At 38.7% G+C, this 10,356-nt stretch overlaps 1 protein-coding gene across 1 annotated transcript; it reads right to left on the reverse strand.

Annotated features, from left to right (window-relative positions):
• Window positions 1-1,636: 1,636 nt before the first annotated feature.
• Window positions 1,637-4,945, reverse strand: tmem86b (transmembrane protein 86B). Its single transcript, XM_046866446.1, has 3 exons — window positions 4,608-4,945; window positions 4,070-4,313; window positions 1,637-2,422 (listed from the first exon to the last, which is right to left on the reverse strand). Exons 1-3 carry the CDS (start codon window positions 4,656-4,658, stop codon window positions 1,962-1,964), a joined length of 756 nt encoding a protein of 251 aa, XP_046722402.1. The 5' UTR covers window positions 4,659-4,945; the 3' UTR covers window positions 1,637-1,961.
• Between the last annotated feature and the right edge of the window lie 5,411 nt (window positions 4,946-10,356).

A 10,356-nucleotide genomic window follows, 5' to 3' on the forward strand; every position in this document is an offset into this window, starting at 1 on the left:
ATTATTTGTACAGTGCTCTGAGAAAGGTTTCCAGCTTTAAAGACTCCTAGTATGGCCTACACTCTCTGAGTAGCTTGTTGTGTCAGATAGAATCAGGGCCCACAAGCCCTTAGCTACCACATGACTGATGTGTTTGGAGCTTTTGCCTAGTAACAACAAGTCAGCTCAAGTCATCACCCAGGCCTGTGTGGAATTAGATGAAATTAGATGATGCAATGATTGTGGCCTGATTGCATATTCAGCTGGTCAAATAATCATAAGGTCATTATAATGCAATCAAACCTGATGACTTTTTACATCAAATGAGATTTAGTCTCTAGCCAAATGTCTCGCTGTAATATATATATATATATATATATATATATATATATATATATATATATATATATATATATATATATATATATATATTAGGGGTGTAAAGGTACACATATTCATAGGAAACTTTTTCAGTACAGGGCTTTAGGATTCGGTAGCAAATGCAATCCATTTTACATGTGGAACATCCAAGTTCAAATCTGAGTTCCCTCAGGAGCGTATTAAGTGGTGGACCGCAAGTTTGTTTAGTCTCCACCTCACACTTTGAGTGCATTTTTTTAATTATTATTTTGAAACATGAAATCATACACAACAATGACAGGGTTATTAAAGAGAACAAAGCATTTCACTACATGTTGTACCCTGTATAAATGTGTACTAGAGTCAGCGCAGTGTGGCTACTTACGCCATACCGGAAATGCTATTTGTTTTGCACATGCATGAAAAGAGTCCAAAGAATCCTTATCACTATCCACTTTCTGTTTAGAGGCTAACGCTAACACTATGGATTTTTTACTTGTTTTGTCCAGCTTCAAGAATTTCTCTTAAAAGGAGAAAATCCTGACAAATCCACATATTGAGGGAGTGAATAAATGAAGGATTAAACGAATAAAGACATTTGTTAAAGTATGTTGAAATAAGTAGAACAGTTAAGTAAATCATATCCTCAGAAAATTTAATATTAAATGTAAAACACACACACACACACACACACACACACACACACACACACTACTATACATCTCAGTATTACCCAAATGGGGTGTAACTAATGTAAACTAATAAATTTCTTCATTTATTTAAATTCATTTAATCAACTTCATTTGTGCTAAATAAACTGATTACTCAAATGAACCATCAATATAATAAAAACGTCTATTACATTAATTTGATTTATTCAATTTATTATTTTTTTATAAAATAAAATTAAATGTTATTTTATATATTATTTAAGATAGATAGATAGATAGATAGATAGATAGATAGATAGATAGATAGATAGATAGATAGATAGATAGATAGATGGATGGATGGATGGATGGATGGATGGATGGATGGATGGATGGAGAGAGAGAGAGAGAGAGAGAGAGAGAGAGAGTACTCCATAGTTTCAATCAAATGTATTCAGGCATAAGATAGTATAAAATTATATAATACTGCATATCATAAATGGTATTTTAAATATTCTATTTTATGCAATTATATATATATATATATATATATATATATATATATATATATATATATATATATATATATATATATATAATTCTTTTTTTCTTTTTTTTTCTGGTGAACAGAGAATGAGGAAAGATGCTTAGATGTGTAGAAGTTTATTAAATGTTTCTTACTGTTTTAGAGTTTTTAATATCGTAAGAAACATAGTATAGGCCAAGAAGAATTCTTATTTCTGTCATGACAGAACATGTCCAAGTTTGCGCTCAAATGATAAGCAAGGTCAATATCGATAGATAGTATTTCTATTTGCAAGTCGTTCAAAACCTTGTGGACAACTTTAAACAATACAGACTTATATCCTATACATTACATTTATATTTAAATACAACACTTCTACAGAAGTAATGATTCATATACATAAGAAGTCTGCATTAGTTCCACACTTCCGTGTCTCCACATTGCCCCTATGACCTCTTCCATTTGCGGAACTCGTCAGCCTGCTCTTCCATCTTTGCCTTTATGTCACCAATGGCGATAAGCAGCTGGGCCAGGTAATATGTCGTCATGACAATATGTCTGCCATAATCCATATGCTCAATGACTTTAAAATGCTGTAGCGCAAGGGTAAAGTCAGACACCATGAATATTAGGCCACCTAGCAGAACCAGTGAAGCCCGGGTTCGTGCAGCAAGAGTCGCCATCAGGACGATAAGAAATGCATAACACCCAACAGCCGGGACGAAAACCTCAGGCTCTGGTGACTTCTGGAGGAAGGGCAGGAGATAGATGTAAATTCCAGCGCTTGCCCCCCAAAGCAGTAGGTAGAAAAAGTACATGCCCCAGGAAGACGAGGAGTGAGAAGAATAACGTGATGTAAGGTAGGTAAGCGCATAAAGCAGGTGGGCCAGGGCAAAGCAGACCATTCCTAACAGAGAGAGAGACAATAAGTAAATTAGAAAGAAACATGATGTAAATTTGTATACAATTTTTTTTTACGTGTTACTGTTATCCATAATGCAGATTTGATTAAGCTCATGCCATAAGAGTCTTCTTCTTCTTTTGGCTGCTCCTGTTAGGGGTCGCCACAGCGGATAATCCGTCTCCATCCGCCACTCTGTCCTCTACATCTACTCTGCATTCTCCTACTGATATACCTCATGTCTCTACTCTGCATTCTCCTAAGCCCTCTCTCACTTTGTCTCCAAAAAGTCCTACATGCGCTGTCCATCTAATAAACTCGTTTCTAATCCTGTCCATCCTCATCACTTCCAATGAAAATCTCAACATCTTCAGCTCTGCTACCTCCTGCTCCACCTCCTGTCTTTTAGCAAATACCACTGTCTCTAAACCATACAACATGGTAAACTTTCCTTTTTACTCTTGCAATGAACTCATATCCTTCTATCACATATCACTTCATTTCTTCACGTCTCTAACACACTTTCCATTACTTTGCACTGTTGACCCCAGGTCATTAAACTCCTCCACCTTCACCACCTCTTCTCCTTGCAACGGTACAACTCCACCGCTCTTCCTCAAATACACACACATGTACTCTTTCTTACTCCTACTGACTTTCATTCCCCTTCTCTCCAGCGCATACCTCCACCTCTCCAGGCTCTTCTCCACATGCTCCCTACTCTCACCACAAATCACAATATAATTTGCAGACTCCTGTCTGACCTTGTCTGTCAACCTGTCCATCACCACTGCAAACAGGAAAGGGCTCAGAGCCGATCCTTGATGCAGTCCAACCTTCACCTTAAACCAGTCTGTCGTTCCTACTGCACACTTCACTGCTGTCACACTGTCCTTTTACATGTCCTGCACCACCCTCACATACTTCTCTGACACACCTGACTTCCTCATACAATACCACAGCTCCTCTCTCGGCACTCTGTCATACGCTTTCTCTAAATCCACAAACACACAATTCAACATCTGACCTTCTCTATACCTTCTCCATCAACATTTTAACGCAAATAATGCGTCTGTGGTGCTCTTCCTCGGCATGAAACAATACTGTTGCTCACAGATGTCACCTCTTCTCTCAGCCTGGCTTCCACTACTCTTTCCCATAACTTCATCGTGTTACTAATCAACTTTATTCCCCTGTAGTTACTGCAGGTCTGCACATCTCCCTTTTTCTTAATAATCAGTGCCACACACTCCTTCTCCTTTCCTCAGCTATCCTGTTACCTTCCAAAATTTTGTTACAAAATCTAGATAAAAACTCCACTGCCATCTCTCCTAAACATCTCCACACTTCCACTGGTATGTTATCTGGTCCAATATACTTTCCACTTTCATCCTTTTAATAGCTGCTCTCACTTCTTCCTTACTAATCCTATTTACTTTCTGCTTCACCATCTCCACATTATCCAAATAATCTATAATACTTTAGTATACTATATACTAAATATATATACTATATACTATAATAATTTTATTATACATAAAAAATTATTAAACATGGTTTACTGTAAACAGTACCGCCAATAGTGTTGCAATACAATTTTCATTTTGTCTTGTCCAGTACACCAGATGCACACAAATTAGAAGATTTCTTTACCTGGGAGGAAAAGCTTTGGCCAGATGAGACAGGTGTCACCTCCTGCTGACATCACCAGCCCCCCAGCCACACCCAGCAAGCTCCACCACCCATTGTAACTCAGCACCACAAAAGCCAATGAGAGCACGGGGGCTGCCTTCACACCTGCAGCCAGAATGGATGGAGCCGAATCGGGGATCCACAGGTAGAAATACAACGCTGCAGAAGTGAAGAAAGGGAGGAGGAAAAAAAACAGAACGCAGGACTGAAGGCAAAGAGATGGGGGGGAAAAGACGGGTACAGTATCATGAGACGCTTTATGAAAAATATGAAAAATTTACTTGCACAAAAAACTGCAGTTAAAATAGCTAGGAAATTATCAGGTAAAAGAAATGAAATGGAGAATTTGACACACACACACACACACACACACACACAAACACGTATTTGAGACGAAGCAATTGCTGTTGAAGTATTGCTTCATTACTTGTCAGTTCCACTGGGCGTTTTTGTATACATGAAAGTACGTATGTGTGTATGTGTTTGTGTTTGTAATTACCGTATTCCTGCGCTGTCTCCTATCAAAGGCGTCCGTCTCCAGGATATCCATCTTTCACCTTCTCCCTCTCTGCAATATGGGATGTATCTATTCCACAGGGTCTTGCAGTGTGAAAACAGTGTCTGTGTGTCTAACTGACTATGCAGTGTTTGGACTTTAGACCAATATGAGTGATGCGTCATGATGATCTGTCAGATTGTGCAGCCATAAACACTGAACAGCCTGGCCCCATTATTCACAACCTGTGACCCTGTGATAACATCATCAAATCGAACAAAGGTTTCATGACAACAGATATATATACTTGGGTGATTAAAATAAAGAATGAAAGAAACTGACTAGAAATATTGTAGAAATCAGTGCTACTGGTCAAGTCTGTTGAAGTCAAGTTGGTGTTTTAGCTGATCAAGAATTTGTTGTGTTGGGCAGGAAAGCTTGTATTACTTAAATACCAATTTATTATGACTAAAAACGACAATGAGCATGGCGTTTCCAAGATTTGGTTTACTTGTTTTTCTGCTGGTGTTGCTGGTGAATGTTTGAATCTGATTGGTTATAAGCTGTATTGGTTTTGAATAGGGTATTTTGTTTATAACATAGACAACTGATATGAAAAAAGAAAAGAGATAGAACAATTTTGATAATGGGAAATCTTCTGTTAGAAAATCATATTTATGAGAAGGAGTCTCTAGTACTTCTTCAGCACTTTGTTACAGGAAAAAATTAAAGTTATACCTGTAAATTCTTTCCCACTGAAAATCTTTAGGATAAAAAGCTTTGCGCTTTGCATTATATTTATAACTGTTTTTATGTAATGTGACAAACTGCAGGGGGTATTTTTGTCTTATTAAAAAGACTAAACTAATAGAACACTAAACAACATTAAAACTAACTGTTAGGAAGTTTTTCCTTTCCGGCTCGAAGGACCAAATGTTCGCAAGTTTTCCCTATCCGGCTCGAAGGACCGAATGTTAGGAAGTTTTCCTATCTAGCGCGAAGGACCATATAAGGATTTTCACTATCTGTTGTGCGCTGATCAGGGGATTGTACTCTCTCCAGCGCGTCAGTAAAAACACGGTACAGGATTCAGAACACTCAACTATACTGGGTATAGAATAGATCGTATATGAGGTGATTCTTGCTATCTTCTGTTAGTTGCTGTTTGGTAGGTTGCATGATGCAGAATGCACGCCAAAAGGCCACTGCTGAATGGTCAGTGCTGAGTGACAGTTTGCACGGTGTTGAATGGCCACTGGTCAATGACGACTGCTGCTCGGTGTTCTGGCCTTTTATACTCTTGGTGGAGGACGTTGCACTGTGATGTGCACAGGCTGAGCCTACTGGGCCTGAACACCTCTCTCTGCAACTGGATCCTGGACTTCCTGACCGAGAGACCTCAGTCAGTCCGGATCGGGAACAGCATCTCCAGCACCACCACACTGAGCACTGGGGCCCCTCAGGGCTGTGTGCTCAGTCCACTGCTGTTCACTCTGCTGACTCACGACTGTGCTCCAATGCACAGCTCGAATCATATCATCAAGTTTGCTGATGACACGACCGTGGTGGGTCTAATCAGCAAGAACGACGAGTCAGCATACAGAGAGGAGGTGCAACGGCTAACAGCCTGGTGTGGAGCCAACAACCTGTCTCTGAACGTGGACAAAACCAAAGAGATGGTTGTTGACTTCAGAAGAGCACAGAGTGACCATTCTCCACTGATCATCGATGGATCTTCAGTGGAGATCGTCAAAACACCAAATTCCTTGGTGTTCATCTGGCGGATAACCTCACCTGGTCACTTAACACCAGCTCCATCACCAAGAAAGCCCAGCAGCGTCTCTACTTCCTGAGAAGGCTGAGGAAAGCCCATCTCCCTCCCCATCCTGACCATGTTCTATAGAGGGACCATCGAGAGCATCGTGAGCAGCTGCATCACTGCCTGGTTTGGGAATTGCACCGTCTCGGATCGCAAGACCCTACAGAGGATAGTGAGGACAGCTGAGAAGATCATCGAGTCTCTCTCCCTCTATCATGGACATTTACACCACACACTGCATCCGCAAAGCAAACAGCATTGTGGACGACCACACACCCATCACACACATACTTCACCCTCCTACCATCAGGAAAACGGTTCCGAAGCATTCGGCCGCCACAACAAGACTGTGTAACAGTTTTTCCCGCAAGCCGTCAGGCTCCTGAACAAACATCTGGACTGAACTCTCTCTCACACACACACACACACACACACACACACTTACACACAACTGAGTGACTGATCTGCACAACCGGACTCAACACACATACACTTCACACACCCAGGTCTCAGCACCATTCACACCTCTCATTATAGCATAATGTTTACATGCCGTTTGTTGCTGATCTCCGGGACTTGCTCTATTTGCACATTATTCTGTGAATCCATTGGTCACTGTTCACTTTATCTTGATTGCTGCTACCATATTTTTTACACTATTATAGGATTGCAAAATTCTGTTTATATTTGTTTACATTTCTGCTACTGTGCACCTTATCCTGTCACGACAAGTTTTACTGGCGGAGCTACTGCTGCTTTTATTTTTATATTTTGTGTATTTTGTATTGTTCTGCACTGTCTTGTGTTGTCTTTTGCACTGTCTTGTGTTGTCTTTTGCACTGTTTGCACCAGTTGCACACATGCACTTTATGTGGTGAGGATCTTAGTTCCTGGCCCTTTGTTCTTCTGTACTGTGACTGTTGTTTTTATGTTGTTTTATGTAGCACCTGGGTTCAGGAGAAACGTTGTCTCATTTCACTGTATACTGCATCAGCTATATATGGTTGAAATGACAATAAAAGCTTCTTGACTTGACTTGACTTGATGTCACGGGTAGCTTGTCATAGCTTGGTAAACTGTATGTCTACCTCTAGTGGTGAAGCGTGGAAATACAACTGAGTAGGAATCAACTGAATAGGAATCCTTTCTTACACTAACTAGTCTCTCTTTAATCATATGACATGACATTATTTTATTAATAAAAAATATATCAATTCAATGAGGAATAAAACTGATATTTGTGCTCTTATTAGAAAATTATGAACTTTAGCATGGTTACAGGAGCTCTGCTTCACTGCACTACACTGGCTGCATCATGACCCCCTTCTCAGTTCATAACTATCATTCATTCAATATTTACTGCATTAAAGACGCTTTAAATCTCATTACACTTACACAGTTTTATTATTCTTTCTATGAAAAAGTTCTTGGGCTCATATAACATCCAATAGCCCCCTTCATTACTTTGGGCCACAGTACGTGTGCACACAAATCATAAAAACTATCATAAAGTTAAGCCTTAATTGTAAAATATGAGTCTTCTATCATTTGAAGATAATGTCAGTTAGATAAAGTCATATTCAGCTGACAAGCCAGTGCATTTAAATATAGCACCATATAATACCATTTATTACCAAGGCCAGTATTAACATTAATCTTTTTCTTCAGAGAATTCATCGTATTCATTTTTTGAATGAAAACACATCAATGACATATGAGTTGGAAAAATGTAAATAAAATATACAGTTAATTGTCTATATCAATAAGTTTGCAAGCTTGACATGGGCTAAATAAAAGAGTTAAAAAATGATTTTACTTAATTACATGTAACTTAAATTGGTCAAATAGTGTATATTAAAAGTTAAAAAAATTTTTACTTAAAATTTCTGATTGATATGATAGGTATATTTGCTGTATTTATTTAATAACTTTTAAGGGTGAATCAAAGAATTTCAAATTTTTGCAAAATGTTTTTTCTATATATCTTTTTTATTTTATTATTATTATTTAAAAATATTTATATTTTCATTTTCCATTTCTGAAATTTCATTCTCCTTTTTTTTGTAGATAAATTAAGCATACTTGTTTCATTTCAAAGAATATAACATGCATTGGGTCGACAGATGTTTAATATTAAACGGATTTTTAACACTTTCTACATTTTGTCTGACAAAACCTGAAGACCTACAGTATATTTATGATCCAACTTATACAATACTGTGCAAATATTTTAGGCAGTTGTGAAAAAATGATGTAAAGTGTCAATGCTTTCCAAACTAAAATTGTTGATTTATTTGATCAGTTAACAGAATGGAAAGTAAATGAACAAAAGAGAAATCCAAATCAATATTTGGTGTGGCCATCCTTTGACATCCTCGATTTTTAATTCTGCATTCCTTGTACACTTGTACAAAGTCAGGGATTTTGTAGGATCAAATTTAGGTGTATGAATAACACATTATACCAAGCAACTGCTAATGATCATCAATTTTATATATAGGTTGAAACACAGTCATTAACTGAAACAGAAACAGCTGTGTAGGAGGCTTAAAACTGGGTGAGAAATAGCCAAACTGTTACTAAGGTGAAGTTGTGGAGGACAGTTTAATGTAACAGGTCATGCACTATGGCAAGATTAAGCACAGCAACAAGACACGGACAGTTATACAGCATCAGCAAGTTTTCTCCAGGTGAAGATTTTAAAGAGGACTGAGGCTTTAAGATGTGTTGTTCAAGCTCTTTTATACATTTACAAAAAGGCAATTCTTAGGACCATAGATGCAACCAAGGAAACTCAATGCAGCAGATAAAAGATACATCATGCTTACTTTCCTTCTATTTCTGAAGATGTCCAGCATGGGTTTTTTTTGATTGAAATCAGTGGGACCCTGGTACACTCATATAAGTGGTCTTTTAGACTGTGGACTTAAAAGCCGTACCTCCATTTTGGCTACAAGGCTAAGCGACTCACCTATGCACGTAAACATATGAACTGGGGTGCAGAAAAATGGTAGCAAATGCTCTGGACTGATGAGTCAAACTCTGATTTAAATTGGCTGATGATTGGCTGTACATTAATAAGTGTCTGCAAGCAACAGTGAAGCATGGTGGAGGTTTCCTGCAAGTTCCTGCCCCTCTTCCCTCCGTGGATCTTCCCACTTCGTCCAGGCCAGCCTCTGGATAGTGTTCTCTTCGACTGGAGGCCACTCTGTGCAGCTTGGGATGGTTTCTCATCAACGCCTTGGGTGGTTCCATGAAATTCCAGAGTAAGAACAGGAGCTTTGAGGATGGATTGGACTGTAGTTAATGTTAACAGTCTGCTACACTGACTCAGGACTACTTTTTGCTTCTGATCATCATCACTGTACCCTATAACATCGTATATCTGCTATAAATGGACATTCTGTGCAACCCAGATGAGGATGGGTTCCCTATTGAGTCTGGTTCCTCTCAAGGTTTCTTCCTTATGCCATCTCAGGAGTTTTTCTCTGCCACAGTCGCCACCGGCTCACTCATCAGGGACAAACTTACTTATAAAGAACATATTCACTTTTAATCACCACATTATCTGTGTAAAGAATTGAATTGAATTGAAGTTTGGGGCTCTATTTCTGCAAATGGAGTTGGGGATTTGTTTATGATTAATGGTGTCTTCAATGCTTAATACTTATCCATCATGCAATACCTTCGGGGAGGCATCTGATCGGACCCACAGCAGGACAATGACCCCAAACCTACGGCTAATATCATTAAAAACAAATCTTAGAGAAGAACAAGGAGTCTTGGAAGTGATGGTTTGGCCTCCACAGAGCCTTGATCTGAACATCTGGGATTACATGAAGAGACAGAAGGATTTGAGGCAGCCTACATCCAAAAAAGATCTGTGGTTAGTTCTCCAAGATGTTTGGAATAACTTACCTGCCAAGAGTGAAG

Source organism: Silurus meridionalis, chromosome 14 (assembly GCF_014805685.1).
Source record: "Silurus meridionalis isolate SWU-2019-XX chromosome 14, ASM1480568v1, whole genome shotgun sequence".
NCBI lineage: Eukaryota > Metazoa > Chordata > Actinopteri > Siluriformes > Siluridae > Silurus > Silurus meridionalis.

Coding starts and splice junctions, on each gene's coding strand:
- tmem86b (XM_046866446.1), bottom strand. CDS start 4,658: ATGGATATCCTGGAGACGGACGCCTTTGATAGGAGACAGCGCAGGAAT. Junction 4,314..4,607: donor GGAGACAGCGCAGGAATACG/GTAATTACAAAC, acceptor CTTTGCCTTCAG/TCCTGCGTTCTGTTTTTTTT. Junction 2,423..4,069: donor GCCAAAGCTTTTCCTCCCAG/GTAAAGAAATCT, acceptor TCTCTCTGTTAG/GAATGGTCTGCTTTGCCCTG.